The sequence below is a fragment of the Salmo salar genome, chromosome 04, assembly GCF_965601325.2.
Source record: "Salmo salar chromosome 04, fSalSal1, whole genome shotgun sequence".
Lineage (NCBI taxonomy): Eukaryota > Metazoa > Chordata > Actinopteri > Salmoniformes > Salmonidae > Salmo > Salmo salar.
Window position 1 is genome coordinate 61,075,502 of NC_138294.1, and position 20,727 is coordinate 61,096,228.

The window sequence follows — 20,727 nt, forward strand, 5'->3', positions numbered from 1 at the left end:
GCGACTCCTGTGGCGGGCCGGCTGCATGCACGCTGACACGGTCGCCAGGGGTGCGATGTTTCCTCTGACACATTGGTGCAGCTGGCTTCCGGGTTAAGTGAACAGTGTGTCAAGAAGCAGTGCGGTTTGGCGGGTCGTGTTTCGGAGGACCCATGGCTCTCGACCTTCGCCTCTCCCGAGTCTGTATGGAAGTTGCAGCGATGGAAAAAGACTGTAAATACCAATTGGATATCACGAAATTGGGGAGAAAAAGAGGTAAAAAAATACAAAAAATAAATAAATATCAAATCACTTACATTTGACATAAACCTCAATAGAGAAATCTGGACACACATGAAGCTTTACTATTTGCTCTGAAATATGGGTAGTGTTTATATTTAAATCATTTTCTTACATTACTTTATGAATATTCAAAAATATAAACATGATTTTCTAATTTGTACAATATACTGTTGAACATAATATACTCTACGGGTAGTCTCGAAAACACAACCCTAGGCAACGCAGTGACTAGGGTCTGGTTTCAATGATAGTTCCTCTGTGCCAAAAGAGTCTATGTCACTGCCTACGTCACTACTAGCAAGATGGAGATCACAGAGGTAATTTTTTTATAAGTGCATTTCACAAGTGGCTAGTTTGCATCAACTACCTTAACTAAAACCACTGCAAAGGTTTTGCCTGCAAACTTTGGTTCTGAAGTGCGACGTTCTGGCATGTCTGCCTCGTGATTTTTTTCCATTATCGACGTAAGCAGTGACGTATATCCTGTATGACAAAAAATCCATTATTGAAACCAGACCCTATTCACTGTGTTGCATAGGGTCGGGTTTTCGAGATTACTTTACGGGCATATCAATGTTCTAAGTGGGATCTATGCTACTTTTAGACTTATGATCCAATTTGTACGCATTACCAACAGAGTGAAGGTGAAAATTGATATTTCGTTTGGCATTGTAAATGTTAACCTGTTTAAAGGTCTTACTCACATCGGCTACCGAGAGCGAGATCACACAGTCGTCGGGAACAGCTGGTGCTCTCATGCATGGTTCAGTGTTGCTTGCCTCGAAGCGAGCATAGAAGGCATTTAGCTCGTCTGGTAGGCTCGCATCGCTGGGTAGCTCAAAGCTTGGTTTCCTTTCATAATCCGTGATAGTTTGCAAAGCCCTGCCACATGAATGCGTAACTGGTGCTTCCTGTTTCAGTTTTTGCTTGTGAGCAGGCAGCAGGAGGATAGTAATGGCCTGATTTGCCAATGGGAGGGCAAGGGAGGGCCTTGTATGCATTTCTGTGTGTGGAGTAAAGGTGATCTAGAGTTAAGTCGCCTCTAGTTGCACAAGTGACATGCTGGTGAAAATGAGGTAATACTGATTTTTTTTCTTCCTGCGTTAAAATTACCGACCATGAGAAACGCAGCCTCTAAATGTGCATTTTCTTGATTTCCTAAGGCCAGCATCGGTTTCTGGTGGTAAATAGACAGCTATGAAAAATATAGATGAAAACTCTCTTGGTAAATAGTATGGTCTGCAGCTTATCATAAGGTATTCTAACTCAGGCGAGACAAAAACTTGAGACTTCCTTAACATTAGATATCACGCACCAGCTGTTGTTAACAAAGAGACACACCCCTCCTCTCTTCATCTTACCTGAGTCTGCAGTCCGGTCTTGTCAATGCATAGAAAAACCAGCAAGATGTACATTCATGTCCTCGTTCAGCCATGACTCAGAGAAACATTGGATATTATATTTTTTCAGGTTCCATTGATAGGATAGAGCTCATCCAGTTTGTTCTCCAGTGACTGCATGTTCTCCAACACAACAGAAGGCAATGGCGGACTATTTGTTCATCGCCGTAGTCATCTCAGGATGCCGCTTCCTCTTTCGAGTCCCGGGAATTAAGGCCTGGTCGGGAGTAAGCAGAACATCTAGAGCTGCCGACTCATTGAAGTAGAAATGATCATCCAAATTGAGGTTAGTGATAGCTGTTCTGTTGTCCAAAAACGGTTTTCGGTCATAGGAAATGATGGCGGCGACATTATGTACAACAAAAGTTAAGATCAGCTTAAAAAAAACATGGCCACTGTATATGCCGTCAATATGAGTATTAGCCTGAACGTTTCTAGAGCTCTGCATCAGTATTTCTATGGCCATAAAGCTGCTAATGAAAGTTGAGCATAAATTATCCTCTTGAGCATCTGATCCCGTTAGCGGGATCAAAATCCAGCGAAAAATCATATCGCCAATTAGCATTAAAAAATTATCATAATTTTTTACAAAAATTAAAAATATTTTTTTTTTTTTTTTATAGATACACCTCTCCTGAATCGACCCACGTCGTCCGATTTCAAAAAGGTTTTACAGGAAAAGCAAATCATTAGATTATATTAGATGAGTCCATCGTAAAAAGCAGCTTCATAGCCATTTTCCGACCAACCACTTCCATCACATATTATCAATAAACAGCTAAATGTAGCACTAACCTTTTACAAACTTCATCAGATGGCACCCCTAGGACATCATGTTATACAATGCATGCATTCTTTTGTTCAATAAAGGTCATATTTATATATAAAAACAGCATTTTACATCTCTGTCTGACGTTGACTACCTAATTTCCCCTCAAAAGCGTCCCGGTAAACAATGCTACGTTTCAATAAATTGCTATACTATAACGATTTTTTAAATGTATATTGTCAATCTAACATTTATAGATGAATATCTCTTGAGAACACCCGTCATACCAGATTTTAAATTAACTTTACTGGGTAATCACACTTTGCGATAAAAGGAGATGCGATACTCAGAAAATCAGCTAATATACAGTGCTCGGCGCCATCTTGGATGCAACAGTATGAACCATCTCATCTTCAATAATATTGTCAATAATCGCCTACCTTTAGTTGTCTTCATCAGAAAGCATCCCAGGTCCACAACAGATGTATTTTCGGTCAAAAAGTCCATACTTCACGTTCCATTAGCCTGATGTTGGTAGCGCGTCCTATGGCTCTCTCCAAACGCAGCTCTGCACTTCATACTGAAAGCAATCCTCGCGCATGTAGGTTCGTTCAAACATGTCAAACGTTGTATAAAATAAATGTTCAGGGCCACTAACACCAAGAGAGCCAATAAGATTCGAGGGGGATGATTTCATTGCCTTTAAAACCGTTTCCAAAGGTGGGGGCAGACATGGCCGCCGGCGTCATAATGGTGATGGCCCATCCCCTGTGACCAATTTCAAACTCCTGTCATTCACTGAGTTTTGACTCTATAAGGCTCAAACCACTGTGAAAGGACTGGCGACATCTAGTGGAAGCAATAGGAAGTGCCAAAATATTCCTAAACCCCTGTGTTTTTCAATGGGATAGGTTAGAACTCAATACAACACATCAGGTATCCACTTCCTGTCAGAAAATGTCTCAGGGTTTTGCCTGCCAAATGAGTTCTGTTATACTCACAGACACCATTCAAACAGTTTTAGAAACTTTAGAGTGTTTTCTATCCATATATAATAAGTATATGCATGCCCTATCTTCTGAGTTTGATTAGTAGGCCGTTGAAAATGGGAACGATTTTTTTTCAAAATGCGCTGTGGCGCCCCCTATCCTAGGGTATCCTCAAGAGGTTATGGTACTTACAATTCACAAACTTCTGTGCTGATACTTGAAAGAATGGATCTGTCAACAGAAAAAAACAACTGGACAAATAAGGGAGAATGATCATGGTGAATTAGGGGATCAAATGTTGTTATTTCAACATCTATTTATTTCCTGTCCCCATTTGCCTGCATGCCTCGATGGACACTGACTGGCGGGCTATGACACCAAACGCTTTCGGGCCTCTCTCTCTCCCTCTCGCTCATCTCTCATCAAGGGCCTTGGGTAGTAACAAAAAAAGAGTAATGTGCTGTTTACTCGCGTTCCAAGCCCCGTAATTGCCAATTTATTTGATAAGCAGCCGGATAATGATGGCATTTCACCTCTGCCGCAGAGACTAAACACGACTGAATAATCCCAGCCTCCCTGCCCACCCCCATCCAGCAGACTCCCTCTGCCCAGAACTCCTGTCTGACTCCTGCCACCCAGGATGGGGATGGCGGCAGGAGGAGAGGGGGCGGGGGCAAGGGGTGGCAATGGTGGTGGGGAGGGGGAGGCCTGTATGCCTGCTGTGAACCCAACGCCTATCAAATGCTTCCTAAAGGGGACAACAGGCTTCAGAGTAAATATAGCATTGCCTGCCAATTTAGCTGGGGTTTGGGGTTAAGGCTAACCCCAATGAGGCTGATGTGCCATTTGTAGGACCTAATGAGTTGCCTAGGAAAGAGGGAGAGAGAGAGAGAGAGAGGAGATGGGGTCCAGGCTGACCTACCCTGTCCTCTCTGTTCCTCCCAGGCAGGACCTGGGTAGCACAGGAGGCTGAGTCAGAGGGTGAAAGGGGAGCAGGCAGACCTTTAGCAAACATCATTAGCAAACTGTTGGTGTCTAACAAATGGCCAGGGTTACTCATAGCCCTGCCTCACACTGCTCCATAGAACTAATAACTCACTTTGATGCAGTGTGTGTGGCGTGCGCATGTGGGCGTACACACAAGTGTGTGTGCATGCGTACATGTTGCACTATGAATTACATTTAGGGTTGGCCTTGGTGAATATTTCAAGCTAAGCAACAGGCCGGCCTTGTATCACATTCTTCACACATGCCTACTATAAGCCAGAAAATCAGACAATATTTCAGGTTTATCAATATGGCTTCCACAGGATCTCACTCCCTCTTCTCTCACCCACTTTTTCTCATTACACCCCCTCTCCCTCTCTTCACCCTTACTCCCCTCCCCCTTTCTCAACCCATCTCCCTCTCCTCACCCTCCATCTGGGGCAGTGGTCCTGCTACAGAGGTCTCAGCTGTCGCCGCCTGCGATGTGTGAAGTGGGTTTTTACAGCGTGGCCAGGCAGGACTGTTCAGAGGCCCGTGGGGGCCTGAGATGGGTCCTCTTATAGCGTGACTCTTTCAAAGTGGCAAAAACACTGTCCTCACGCAGCCCAGCTTTCAGCAGCTCCCGTCAGACACACAGAGAGGACAGACCCTCTGGCCCTCCATGCCAGACAGGTAGATAGATATTGTGGAGGACTGGCTTTATTCAACCCTCACAGGAAACACATTGTGGATAAAAGGCTGTCGTGGTGAAAGATAATGGGGAGGACAAAAATATCTTGACAACCACAACACATAACTTATGGATGGGTTAAAGAAATGTTCAAACAGAAGTAAAGATAATTTCAGGACATACAAGGTATGTTACCACATTCAGAGGTATGTGAGTTGAAAGAGAGGGAAGTAATATGAGGCATTTATCCTCAAACACTGGGCAATTAGGGTGTACAATAATTGCAGGACAGCATTTTGGAGAAGGTTAGGGTCAGGGACAATATTGGCTATGCACCCAAGATGGAAAGAGGTTGGGCTCTCCTAGATATTTTGTAGAATATGACATGACAAGGTTATAGATGCTTTGTGAAGCGTAAATTTAATATGATTTATTAAGCCTATAATAAAGCTGCAATACGTAACTTTGGGCGATCTGACAAAATTCACATAGAAATGTGAGTTATAGATCTGTCATTCTCATTGAAAGCAAGTCTAGGAAGCAGTAGATCTGTTTCAGGTGCGCTATTTATATGCTTCCCGTGCTTAAGTTTAGTTTTTAAGTATTTTTCTTTCGGTTTTGTACACCAGCTTGAAACAGGTGAAAATACTATATTTGTCACGTCCTGACCAGTAGAAGGGGTCATTTGTCATTGTAGTATGGTCAGGGCATGGCAGGGGGTGTTGCTTTTGTGGGATTTGGCGTTGGTTTGTTTAGAGGGGATTTGTTCTAGTTTTCATTTTCTATGTTCATTTTCTATGTGTGGCCGAGTATGGTTTCCAATCAGAGGCAGGTGTCTTTCGTTGTCTCTGATTGGAAGCCATACTTAGGCAGCCCTCTTTTCCTTTGGGTTTGTGGGTGGTTGTTTTCCGTACAGTCTGTGCACCTTACGGAACTGTTTTGTCATATTGTTTATTTTGGTTAAGTGTTCACGTTAATAAAAGAAGATGAGCACTTTACACGCTGCACCTTGGTCTAATCCTTACGACGGTTATGACAGAACCACCCACCGAAAGAAGACCAAGCAGCGGGGTTAGGAGCAGGGAGGGTGGTATTTGGAGTCGTGGATGTGGGAGGAGATCTTAGACGGGAAAGGACCCTGGAGGCAGGCTGGGGAGTATCGTTGACCGAAGGAGGAACTGGAGCCAGTGAAGGCAGAGCGGCGCTACTATGAGGCGCTATATAAGCCAAGAGGCAAGTGCGAGAGGCAGCCTCCAATTATTTTGGGGGGGGGGGGGGGCACACGGGGAGTTGGGCAGAGTCAGGGTGGAGTCCTGAGCCAACTCCCCGTGCTTACCGTGGGGAGCGGGTGACGAGGAGAGCACCGAGCTATGCGGAAATGCGCACGGTATCGCCCATACGCACGCACAGTCCGGTCCGGTCAGTACCGGCTCCGCAGCGTTGCCGGGCGAGAGTTGGCCGGCAGCCAGGGAGAAGTGCGCCGGCGCAGCACATCTGGCCGCCAGTGCGTCTCCTCGGTCCAGCTTACCCTGCGCCTGCTCTACGCACGGCAGCCCTCACTCTCCAGCACAGCCCATTTCGCCCTGTGCCAGCGCTCTGCCCGTGCCGGGCTACAGTGACCATTCAGCCAGGACGGGGTGTGCCAGCCCTGAGCTCCAGACCGCCGGTGCGCCTCCACGGCCCAGTGTGCCCCGAGCTTGCTCTGCGCACCCAGTCTCCTGTAAGTCTCCCCAGTCCGGGGAGACCGGTCCCAGCTCCACGCAGGAGGCCTCCAGCGACGCTCCTCAGCCCGGAGCCTCCAGCGACGCTCCTCAGCCCAGAGCCTCCAGCGACGCTCCTCAGCCCGGAGCTTCCAGCGACACTCCCCAGTCAGGAGCCTCCAGCGACGCTCCCCAACCCGGAGCCTCGAGCGACACTCCTCAGCCCGGAGCCTCCAGCGACGCTCCTCAGTCCGGAGCCTCCAGCGACGCTCCCCAGTCAGGAGCCTCCAGCAACGCTCCTCAGTCAGGAGCCTCCAGCGACGCCTCTCAGCCCGGGGCCTCCAGTGACGCCTCTCAGCCCGGGGCCTCCAGCGACGCCTCCCAGTCCGGAGCCTCCAGCGGTGGTCTGCAGCCAGGAGCCTTCAGCGGTGGTCTGCAGCCAGGAGCCTTCAGCGGTGGTCTGCAGCCAAGGGCCTTCAGCGGTGGTCTGCAGCCAAGGGCCTTCAGCGGTGGTCTGCAGCCCAGAGTCTTCAGAACGGGAGCTACGCCCAGAGCCAGAGCTACCTCCGTAGTGGGAGGATTGGCAAAGGGGGGGTGTAGCACAGGAACCGTCGTTGACGGTGGCCACCCTCCCTTCCCTCCCTTTAGTATGGTCAGGGCGTGGCAGGGGGTGTTGTTTTTGTGGGTTTTGGGGTTGGTTTGTTTAGAGGGGATTTGTTCTAGTTTTCATTTTCTATGTTCATTTTCTATGTGTGGCCGAGTATGGTTTCCAATCAGAGGCAGGTGTCTTTCGTTGTCTCTGATTGGAAGCCATACTTAGGCAGCCCTTTTTTCCTTTGGGTTTGTGGGTGGTTGTTTTCCGTATAGTCTGTGCACCTTACGGAACTGTTTTGTCGTATTGTTTATTTTGGTTAAGTGTTCACGTTAATAAAAGAAGATGAGCACTTTACACGCTGCGCCTTGGTCCAATCCTTCCGACAGTTGTGACAATATTTTTGGTTATAGAAAACATATTTCACAGCGGTTTAGATGGTATAATGATTCTCTACTAGTAATAATAATATGCATGTCAATTTCTCCAGGCTCAAAGTGGAGAGATTGACTTAATCACTACTGTGAGAGGTATTGACATGTTGAAAGCACCAAGCTGTCTGTTTAAACGACTAGCACACAGCTCAGACACTCATGCATACCCCACAAGACATGCCACCTGAGGTCTCTTCACAGTCCCCAAGTTCAGAATAGGCTATGAGAGGCGCACAGTACTACATAGAGCCATGACTACATGGAACTCTATTCCACATCAGGTAACTGATGCAAGCAGTAGAATCACATTTAAAAAACAGATAAAAATGCACCTTATAGAACAGCGGGACTGTGAAGCAACAAACATAGGCACAGACACATACATATACACACACATGATAACATACGCACTACACACACACGTACACATGGATTTTGTGCTGTAGATATGTGGTAGTGGAGTACGGGCCTAAGGGCACACACTTGTGTGTTGTGAAATCTGTTATGAATGTATTGTAATATTTTAAAATTGTATAACAGCTTTAATTTTGCCAGACCCCAGGAAGAGTGCAGCAGTTAATGGGGATCCATAATAAATACAAATACAAATAAACTACACTTGCTTGTTGTGTCAGATAAACTGAAATTAAGCGAACTATTAGAATTTTTGCAACCAGAAAATGGCAGAGCAATTTCTGCATAGTGCACCTTTAAGCAGTGCTTATGTCACCCTTTAAAAAACACTGGTTTATGTAACATTTGACATAGTGGGGTTTTGTCACATTTATGAATCCTTTATAGAGCATGACATACGGGTTATATGATTCATGACCCATTTATGTAGTGCTTAGGAAGCCTTTATGAATGCTTTATGAAGCTTTTATAAGTTGCACTTTGTTTAAAGCAAAACCACAAAGGACAAGAAACGGATGATTCGCTCACATTCTAGTCCTGAAGTCCACATATAATGTATAGCTCCAGATCGGCTCATACTCTCTAATTTCTTATTCAATACATTCTACTATGTTGCCCTATAATTTAAACCAAAAGGTTATCACATGTCTGTCTTCTCCTCAGGCCCTGAATGACAGCACCGTGTAAGTCTTCTTCTCCAAGCCCATATTGCTCAGCGTGGCCTAATGGACGACAAATTAAAGGCTGTTGTTAATTTTCCATGGCACGCACAGCTGTGGCTATCAGTTATTCAAAGTGATAAAACTGTGTCCATCCACAGTTTCATTTTTTTATCGTTGTTTGTCTTTATACACAATATCTCTCTCTCTCCGTTTTCAATCGCTCGTTCTTTCTCTCTCTCTCTTTTTCTCTCTTTCTCTCTCTCTCTCTCTGCCTTGCTACTACAGTACAGTAGGACGAGGTGAAGCAGCAGGTATCATTTAAATGTATGATGTTGACATCAAATTACTTATTTAATTTCATGCCTGGCCAAGCATCCTATAGCTACACATCAGAATTCGTTTTGCTTCACTCGTTCGCTCCGTGTCTTTGTCAACAACTGGCTTCACCTTCCAACTGACAGTTTTAATTATGGACCATATCTGATAGCAGCACCTCTGTAGATTCACCACTAGAATCAAAGTAAAATGGCTTTGGTCTGCCAGATAGCATAGCAGGCCTTTACAGAGCCTTAGAGCCTTCCTAACACCAGTCTGCTCTCCTTACATATCCAAGCCAGCACAGAGATGGATCTCTCACCCTATGTGCCAGGCCATCATTGTAAATAAGAATTTGATCTCTATTGACTCGTTAAATAAAGGTTGAATAAATAAATGAAATACATTTACATTTAGATTCTAAAGAACTGAGACTGAGGAACAAGACACTGGGTAAATAGGATGTCCTTATTCTAGTACTAAACCTCTGTGTGTACAGTATATGGTTACAACACTAACTGTAACTGTACTGTACAGCCCTGTTCACCAGAAGGAGCCTGGCGGACAGCCAATGACAACACCAGGCTGGAGATCTTCTTATTGGTGAAGGGCCAATGCAAATCACATTACGTTTTTATCAGTCCACAGCATCAGCAGAACTTACCTGTTGGCTGTGATATGCAGCACACAATGTATCTTAATCAGACTCTTCTTGAGTTTGAGTAACTTAAACTTACCTTGTCAAACCTCATGTAATCTTCACAAAAGACAACCCAAAGATCGCCTTTTAAGCGGCAATCAGCAGTAGAAACATGTTTGAGGCTAAATGTTGACATTGTCTGTTTATGGATTCAAAAAGAAATCACCTGAACATGTTTTTTAGCCAACAAAATCATTTTGAATGTCAAAATCTGTGTGATATTTAAAGCCTACAGACGATACTGTAAGATCCAACTTTCAAAATGAGTCATTGGCTAGCTAACAGTCAACTAACACGCTAGCTAACTAGCAGTTTAGCTTGCTAGCTTACCCACAAACTCATTTTTATACACATTAACTTGTCAAACTTTTAAATGAGTAGCAAGCAAGCTACAAGTTATGCCATATAACAGACATAATGTCTTCTACAGTAGCCCTTGTGTTGCGACATGCAAAATGCAAACAGTGTCGCACTGAAAACAAACAGCAAACTTCAGGGGGATTTTCTCTAAAGAGCTGACCAGGGATATCTCTGTTGTAACTAACTCTACTGAGCTAAAATTTGAGAGTTGATACACAAGTTATCCTTAGTTAAGCTTAGAATCTCCTGTTTTCAACCATATATAAAGCTCGAAACGTTTGTTGGGGTCAATCCGACTGATAATGATGGAGCAAGTCACATCTACTTTGTTTCCAAACATTGGAGTAAAACATGCTTATATTTTGAGTTCTGATGGGGTACGACAGTTGAACTAAGCTCATGAGGCATTTAAGTTATATTGTAGTGTGTAGACATACAGTTAGTGTCACGTCTTGTTTGTGTGCTTATTTGTTTGTTTACTTACGTCACTCAGCCTATCTCTGGAGCTGCTTCCGACAAAAGGCTTGGACCCTCCGCTCACACTCTCGCTGTCGCTGTCCTTGCAGTTGTTCTGTCCTGGCTTCAGCTGAAAGACAACAAACACACACAGTCAGACACACGTTAACATGCTGAAGATGTTGCGACAGGGCTTTGGTTCTAAGCTTTACATAGATGATATTGGCTGAGGAGACTGAGCTGGGAATCCCTATCCAACAGACAGAAGAACATTTTTTCATGAATCTGTGCGTGTTGGCAGCAAGCGCTGTGGTGTATGTGTAAATCTGTCATGTTTATAGGCCTCTTGAGCCAGCAGCAGTCACTCCAGCCTGCCAATGACAGACAAGACAGCCAGCATATGATCTCACACTGTGAAATCCCTATCAACCTTTCAGAGAAGATAAGAACAGAAACAAAAGCCTTCAAAAATCTTCAAAAGCCGTATTCCCTTCCCTTCCAACAAACAGACAGCCCCATACAGAGACTACAGGAGCTCAGCAGGTGTCACTTTCCAGACACTGTCAGACTCACTAAGACACAGAAAATAAAAAGCAAGAGAGCAAAGAGTAGGAGGAAGATGTGCGATCCAAGAACATCTGAGCCCTCCAGAAGTCTGAAGATAACAATGTGGGACTCCTGGGAGCCCACGGGCCGTTGTGGTCCAAATCCGCAATTCATGTCCTCTGAAGCTTCCTAACGATACTCCTTCCTTCCAGACCCAGAAGACCAGACCAAAACCAGACCAGGCCAGCCTTGCCAAATCTTTGACAAACCTTGCATGCTTCATTTCAAAGCACAGAAAAAAATGCTTTATGGGGCCTTTGTGGAGGAGAGCAGTAAACAGGTGTAATGCCACAAAATAGAAAAAGCAGAGTATGACACGACAGACAGCACGCAGAGGGATTGTATTCTCTAAGAGGGGCTGTTCTCTTTCCTTCTCTCTCTTTCTTTCTTTCTCTCTCTCTCTCTTTCTGACTGAACTATACAGCTCGCTTTTGATACAAGGATTTTTTATACATCCTCATTCCGGCCATCAAATTTTATTGAAATGGCACAGGGTAGGGGGAATGTCTTAAGAGCCCTTGAATTAAATGTATAATTAAAATTAAAATGTTCCCTTCTCTGTAGCCATTAGCAGTGTGAAAGGAATCCTTTCCTTGGGAGAATACAGTGGTGGGTGAAAGACTGTGAGCCAGGCTGAGTGCTGAGAGTGATAAGAGAGAGCCAGAGCACTGGGAGATGCCAGATGGGCCTAAAGGGGAGAGGAGATAAGAGAGTGAGGCCACACAAGACAACAGTGCTGGAGGGAACACAAGGACATAGAGACACACACACACAGAGCTTCAAACACAGGGCTCCGGCATGTGTGATAGCACTAATTACCTTCAACACACTTCCCCTCCACATTTTCCCTCCTTTTTTTCTTGTTAAAGGCCAATTCCTCTGATGGGAGTTTGCATATTTTCAGAGAGAGGGGGAAGTAATATCCTGGGCATACACACTGGCACAGTAATAGAGCCCTGAAGTAAGGGCATGGAAAGATGGGAGCGATGGCACTGTGCACTGTTTATGCCCCAGTCTGCAGGTCGTTCATCAAAACATGTTGACCTATAATATAATATTCATTAATAACCAACCTGGGTCCCTGCTGGCAGCACTGTGCATTTCTCTCTCAAGGAGAGAGTAGTCAGTAAAAGATAAGATTAGCATTCCTGAAACATTATTTTGTTGAAATATAATGTGATCTCCGAGAAATGAAGCAAATTGATTGCACGCAAAATTGGCCATTTTAATTTATATGATTAAGATAACATTCAATAAATATAGTCCCCAATATCCGATCTGGACCAAACGTCTTCCTTCCAATGAATAAGACACAATGGAATCCCGCCAAAAAATCTGAAGCCACCCACGGACTTTCCACATCTAATGCCAATCCCACCCCAACAACTACAGTAGTATACAGTAAAAGTTCTATATGTTTGACAAGTAGTGTGAAAGTACCAGGTTTTGACCACTAGATGCTGTTGTTCCTGCTATACAGCCACACTCTTTTATAAATTTTGCTGGTTTCTTGTGTTTATTAAATAGATCACAACATTTCCTTTGCAACTTTAGGTTAAAAAAAAATAGATTAGGCATATTATGAAAATAAATTGTGTGGTCCTCATAATTCAAGCCAATCCATAGCACATGAAGCTCTAAGGGGTGGCAGGTAGCCTAGCGGTTAAAGCGTTGGGCCAGTAACCGAAAGGGTCACTGGTTTGAATATCTGAGCCGACAGGGTGAAAAATATTCCGATGTGCCCTTGAGCAAGGCACTAAACCCTAATTCTCTCCAGGGGCACCATACTACTATGGCCGACCCTATAAAACAACACATTTCACTGCACCTAACCGGGGTATGTGACAAAAACATATTTTCTTTCTTTGTTTTTTTTAAGGGCTTGTCTGCATTACCTTATCTCTTAGAATAAAGTCTGACACATTGGACAAGAATTCTGTCACAGTATGTTGGAGTAAAATACATTTTGATTAATCTAACAGTTCAAGTATCATCAAAATGACTGATGTCCGGAAGTGAAACTAACTGATTGTATAAATACTGTACACTCATTGGTCTCCATCGATCAGTAGAAAATATACTCTGTGAAATCAAAATCTTGATGAAATTGACCTCAGACAACGTGTAAAGAACAATCACCCAATAAAGCCAATTCAATAAGCCTAAATCATCTTTCAGATGTATTACATGGCCAGGCAGGCACCAGCTATTAAACAGTGATTAGCAAAATGTCTCCCTTGACTTGTTGTTCCCTTTAATTTCACTTAAAGCCTCCTTAAATTACTTCTGAGAGTGAATCTTCTTTCCGAGGTGCAGATCATGCCCGCTCCGTGGCGTGATGGACTCATCCTTTAACGGTGTGGTTAATAGACATGCTAAACGAAGAGAAGGAATGGTGGTCACAATAAATCAGCCCCATCAAAAAGCTGAGCTGAGAATTAATGACCTCCCAGTACAGATATATCTGATATATATTTATCTGAGGGATAAACTAGTCCCTATGTGGGTAGAGACTAGTAGTCCCTTCAGTTGGACACTCATCCCAGCAGCAGGAAGCAGTGGCTCATCATCAAGGTCTACGTCTTCTCATTACTCTGGCCAGTCATTTCACATTTTATCACTTCATTGTCTTTTAACAGTTTCTTCTCTTGCAGTGAACACGCCATGGCTGCTTTCCAGAACATCTAGTACAGAGATGATAGGTGCAGTCAGAAAGGGTGGGTGGGGGTACTGGGTGTGTGCTTTTGTGTGTGTGTGTGTGTGTGTGTGTGTGTGTGTGTGTGTGTGTGTGTGTGTGTGTGTGTGTGTGTGTGTGTGTGTGTGTGTGTGTGTGTGTGTGTGTGCATGTGTTTTCCTTCACGCACGTGTGTGTGCATGTACTTGCAGTGTGCATGTGTGATCTGTACATGCCCGTTCTGTTGTTCCTTGCTCATGTAATAACAATATAAACATAGTAATTAAGAGGCAGGTTGAAACATACTGTAAGCTTCTGCTTTTCTTTTCTTAGTCAACCTTGTGTTCTTTTTCTTTGTGTTCTTGAACGTAGCCCTGTTTCTTTGTGTTCTGGAACGTAGCCCTGTCTTTCATTTTTGTTCATTGTTTTCACCTGTGTTCGTTTCTCACCTGGTCTCATCAGCTCCCTATTTAGTTCAATTCTTTCTGTTTGTATGGTTGTGAGGTGTTGTTTTTGACTGCCTACCTGTGTTTGACCATTGCCTGCCTGTGATTCCTTCCTTCTGTGAAGGCTTAAATAACATCTGCTGCGCTCTGCGTGTGAATCTACACCTTTTTCTCCCTGAGTATTCAGTACACATACCGATGCATTCGTTTAATGACCTTGTCATCCACACAGCCTGGGTAAAGATTCACCCTGCAGGAACAGGGCTAACAAACAGATGGTTTTAATATTGCAGAGGCTAATTTCACAACAATTAAAAACACAGCAAGACATTAGCATCTAATGAAACATTTAGTGCATCTTAAGTGCATCTGCTATTAATTCCAACACAATAAGGTCTTGTTTTCCCTCAATCTGTTTTGTGTTAGGAGAGAAACCCCCCCCCCCCCCCCTCCTGAATTTATTGAAGTATAGAATTAACAAGTGTTTCCAGTCAGCGTGATTGTTTGGCAGAGAGCAACCTAAATAAAACCTACACACTATCATAGTTGTATCCATGCCTCTATATCTCCAATGTGATAGCAACAAAATGATATATATTCCCCCAAATTCAAACTAAATAGAAACCTCCATTCTGTAGTTTGGAACGGCTTGCTATGACACATACCTAGAGTAGATCTGGTAACGTTATCGCTTATGATACAAGGGCCAAAAGGGAATGGATGAATTTGTTTCCAATTGTGTGAAAAGTGCAAGGGGCCAGCCAACTTCACCAGGAAAATGAACAGCATATCATACAGGATGTCTGTAATGTCCTTCACCGCGCTGTGCAAACCCAGATCCACACGGAGCTGTGGTTTTAAGCAATTTCCAGGTATTACATCTCTTAGAACGCACAGAAAGTTGGAGCTCAGATACCTTCCATATTTGGAAGTAATTTCCCTCACCCTGAACTAAACAACTAAACCTCTATGAAACTGTTACCTCAATGGCCATACAAATGCCCAAGCTAACTGTTATGGAGTACTGCCTCACAGAAGGAGATGGCTGCCACTTACAATACAGATAGCCTAGTTTATAAAAGAAGCCTGAATCAATAGAAGACAAACTTAAACGGAATGCTTTTTATTTCTGTATTGCTAGTATGGGCAGCTGAGCTGAGAAAGTGCTATTCATCTATACAAACATGACCTGAACAATACTAATTTTCCTACTTGAGAATTTTCAAGGGAAGAAATATCTCCCTTAAGATGCCGCTTGCACATTAGAATGGAGGTTGAAAAACAGCCTTTGAAGGTTTTTACGGGATTATCGTCAACATGTGTAGTCAATTATTTCCTCTACCCACTTACTGAAAAGTGCTTTGCCAGTGCTGCGGACAAATTTTACAAGCATATTGACTTATTCCCAAGGGCTCCACTAGCAACTAAATGCAATCAAACACAAAAGTGGGCCCTGCTTAACGTGTGTAACCACACAGGCCTTTTTGACAGAGCTGTACACAACCCACCTCCTACCCACCCCCCTCCATCCGCCACACAAAAAAATGTGAAAGCTGGGCCCGGCTTTCTATGCTAGCTCCTGTGGGATTCCGTTGCTATCAGCTCCTGGTTTCCCTTAGTTACGCACAACAGCAGCTGCGGAACTCAGTGGTAATAAAACCTGGAACAATTTAAGGGCTTTTATTGTTCTTCTGCGTTCGGCTTTCAGCATAGCTAACCTGTCCTCTCAGTATTCCTCCCACCAGGCCAGCAATGAAAGAGGATCTCATTTACCTAAAAGCGCTTATACATTTTTAATTTGCTTTAACAAGTAAATTAACAAGTCCCTCATTCGGGAAGTTTTATGGCTGCTTGCTACTGAGGGAGTATCATGAAAGTTTTATAGATAATCCACTAGCTAGCACGGGCTGCTTATAATAAACGCTCTATTTCCTGCTGCACTGTCAAATCCCGTTGGTTTCCAGCGACTACACTTTGAATATCTCCTTTATGTTACCTTCAGAGGTTTATGTATAACGGATTGAAACAAATCAAATCAAATGCATGTATAAAGCTCTTCTTACATCAGCAGATGTCACAAAGTGCTTATACAGAACCCCCAAAAAACCTGAAAGGCTGGAGGCTGCACAACTCAGCAGTTAACATAAGAAACTGGAGGAGTTTTTAGCCTACTGCACACACAGATTACTGTATAGCTGGAGGACAAACCAATGACAAGACATTACACTACATTTTTCAAGATTCCCTAATGATGAGCATGAAAAGATTTCCCTTTAAACTATTCATGGAACAAAAAGCATGCCAAATGCCTAGGATATGTTTATATTCTGAATAGTAAAAACATATCATGATGATATTCATAGCAATAATCACCGTCTTAGCATAGGGGGATGAGAGACTACATTTCCCATCAGCCCCGTGGTGAGGTCCAGCCCCATAGCGTGTCACCTTTGGACTGGCAGCAGACAGCAGCAGTTGGAAACAGTCGGGCACGGTTAACCCACAACGCGTTTCTTCCGAGGAGAACGTAATGTGAAAGTGGGACACAGGGGCCATCAGGGCCTGTAAAGCGCTGGTTCAGCTTCCTCTGTCATCGTTCCGACAGCAGCTGTGTGGCAGAGCGTAACCGGCGGTAACCAGCGTGGCCCGGGCCTGACCCTGTGTTTGGCTCTGAGGCCTGAGCGCTCTAACCACCCCAGACAGGCGCCCTCCATCCCCCCACCTCCTCCCCACGTCCTCAGCCACCCACAGTCACAGCCTGTCACTGGGCATCAGGGTTCACTGGGGTCCCACTGCCCTTATTTGTTTAGTGTTTAGTTGGTCTGTGTGTGGTATAGAGGTCATGGGAAGACAGTTAAAATACATCATTCAGTGTCTCTTTTAGAAGCATTAGACAGCAGAAGCATTGTCTTTATGTCCCAATACAGTACGTCCCCATCTTCCAATTGACATACAGTGAGTTCCAAAAGTATTGGGACAGTGACACATGTGTTGTTTTGGTACAATGACTATGAGGTTAAAGTGCAGACTGTCAGCTTACATTTGAGGGTATTTTCATCCATATCGGGTGAACCATTTAGAAATTAAAGCACTTTTTGTACATAATGTAGTCCCTCCATTTTAGTATTGGGACAAATTCACATATACAGTGCATTCCAAAGTATTCAGACTCATTGACTTTTTCCACATTTTGTTACGTTACAGCCTTATTGTAAAATGTATTAAGAAAACAATTAACCCTTATCAATCTACACACAATACCCCATAATAACAAAGCAAAAACAGGTTGGTAGATATTTTTGCACATGTATTTAAGTATTCAGACCCTTTACTCAGTACGTTGTTGAAACACCTTTGGCAGCGATTACTGCCTCAAGTCTTCTTGTGTATGGATGCAAGCTTGGCACACCTGTACTTGGGAAGTTTCTCCCATTCCTCTCTGCAGATCCTCTCAAGCTCTGTCAGGTTGCATGGGGAGCATTGCTGCACAGCTTTTCAGGTCTCTCCAGAGATGTTAGATCGGGTTCAAGTTCAGTTTCTGGCTGGGCCACTCGAGGACATTCAGAGACTTGTCCCGAAGCAACTCCTGCATTGTCTTTGCTATGTGCTTAGGGTCATTGTCCTGTTGGAAATTGAACCTTCACCCCAGTCTGAGGTCCTGAGCACTCTTGAGCGGGTTTTCATCAAGGATCTCTCTGTACTTTGCTACGTTCATCTTTGCCTCGATCATGACTAGTCTCCCAGTCCCTGCCACTGAAAAAACATCCCCATAGCATAACGCTGCCACCCCCATGCTTCACCATAGGGTTGGTGTCAGGTTTCCTCCAGACGTAACACTTGGCATTCAGTCCAAAGAGTTGCTGCAGAGATGGTTGTCCTTCTGGAAGGTTCCCCCATCTCCACAGTAGAACTCTAGAGCTCTGTCAGAGTGACCATCTGGGTTCTTGGTCACCTCCCTGATCGAGGCCCTTCTCCCCCGATTGCAAAGTTTGGCCGGGCAGCCAGTTCTAGGAAGAGTCTTGGTGGTTCCAAACTTCTTCTTTCATTTACAGTAAGAATGATGGAGGCCACTGTGTTCTTGGGGACCTTCAATGCTGCAGACATTTTTTGGTAGCCTTCCCCAGATCTGTGCCTCGACCCAATCATGTCTCGGAACTCTACGGACAATTCCTTTGCCTTCATGGCTTGGTTTTTGCTCTGACATGCACTGTCAACTGTGGGACTTTAAATGGACAAGTATGTGCCTTTCCAAATCATGTCCAATCAATTGAATTTACCACAGGTGGACTCCAATCAAGTTGTAGAAACATCTCAAGGATGATCAATGGAAACAGGATGCACCTGAGCTAAATTTCGAGTCTCATAGCAAAGGGTCTGAATACTTATGTAAATAAGTGATTTCTGTTCTTTATTTTTAATACATTTACAAAAAAAAAAATGTTTTCACTTTGTCATTATGGGGTATTGTGTGTAGATTGCTGAGGAAAAAAGTATATTTAATCAATTTCTGAATAAGGCTGTAACGTTACAAATGAATACTTTCCGAAGGCACTGTATGTGTATTAAAGTAGTCTAAAGTTGAGTATTTAGTCCCATATTTCTAGCACGGAATGATTACATCAAGCTTGTGACTCTACAAACTTGTTGGATGCATTTGCTGTTTGTTTTGCTCATGTTTCAGATTATTTTGTGCCCAATAGAAATTCATGGTAAATCATGTAGTGTAATTTTGTAGTCACTTTTATTGTAAATAAGAAAATAATATGTTTCTAAACACTACATTAATGTGGATGCTACCATGATTATGTATAGTCCTGAATGAATCATTAATAATGATGAGTGAGAAAGTTACAGACTTACAAATATCATACCCCTAAAACATGCTAACCTCTCACCATTAGGGGAAGTTAGCATTTTAGGGGTATGATATTTGTGCGTGTGTAACTTTCTGTAACGGTTGTCGTTGGGAATAGAGGACCAAAACGCAGCAGGAATGTGGATGCTCATCTTGATATTTATTTTAAAATAAAGAGAACACCAAAAACAACAAAACGAAGAATGCACGAACAACAAAACAGTCTTGTCAGGCTCACACAGGAAAAACAAGAAACAATCTCCCACAAACACTAAACCAAACACATACCCATATATAGGACTCCCAATCAGAGGCAACGAGAAAACACCTGCCTCCAATTGAGAGTCCAACCCCAATAAACCAGACATAGAAACAGACTAACTAGAAAGAACATAGAAATAGACTAACATATAGCAGTGACCAAAAAAACCGGAAATAATAAATCAAACACCCCACTACATAAACCATCACCCCGAACCACATAAAACAAATACCCTCTGCCACGTCCTGACCAAACTACAATAACAAATAACCCTTATACTGGTCAGGACGTGACACTTTCTCACTCATCATTATTCACTATGGGACCAAATACTAAACTTTTGACTACTTTAATTCACATATCAGAGAATTTCTCCCACTACTTTTGGTCGCCTAATATTGGGGGGGACAATGTAGAAAAAAATGTCGTAATTTCTAAACGGTTCACCCGATATGGCTAAAAATACCATCAAATGTAAGCTGACAGTCTGCACTTTAACCTCATAGTCATTGTATAATTTCAAATCCAAAGTGCTGGAGTACAGAGCCAAAACAGCAACAACAACAATTCACTGTCCCAATACTTAGGGAGCTCACTGCATTTGAGATTCTTGGAATATTTAGCCCCCCAATGCTCTGCTCTGGCTGTGACATCAATGACAACGTCGCCTAGCTGTCACTATAGCTAGGGACTCGGCAGAACAGAAACAGCAGTTTTCATCAGTGTCTCACATTTCTGTGGGGTGTGGTGTGATTGCCATGGAAACGCTCCATTTCACTCTTATACCTCTTTGCCGTTATCATGCTCAAGTGGATGCCGTGACCTCTGGCGACCTAGTCAGACATTATTGTAATGGTGGCAGGAAGATCCACAGGCCTAATGCACCCTGAGGACAGGCTTAGCCCACAGAGCACGATCACAGTCTCTCTGTGGTGGAATGTGATGCTTCACAGCAAAGCAAGGGTGCCACAGCACACTACAGAGCTTGGGGAGGGGGGGGGGGTGGGTACACTTGAGGCTGCATTTATACACAGACATAAATCTGTGACGACATTACAGACAAATCAATATGCTTTTAACATCCATCCTCTCTGCAGCTGCAACGCAATCACCTTTTTCCCTCTTTGTACAAATGGCCATATAATGCTGTAGTC

At 43.7% G+C, this 20,727-nt stretch overlaps 1 protein-coding gene across 2 annotated transcripts in view; it reads right to left on the reverse strand.

The window, feature by feature from the left end:
• LOC106603524 (autism susceptibility gene 2 protein homolog) overlaps window positions 1–20,727 on the reverse strand; it is a 475,162-nt gene that overhangs the window by 285,313 nt on the left and 169,122 nt on the right. For both annotated transcript variants that reach the window (XM_045717116.2, XM_014197337.3), the window contains exon 3: window positions 10,759–10,860. In XM_045717116.2, the coding sequence (XP_045573072.2) occupies window positions 10,759–10,860 (102 nt within the window). The remainder of the gene's footprint in view (window positions 1–10,758; window positions 10,861–20,727) is intronic.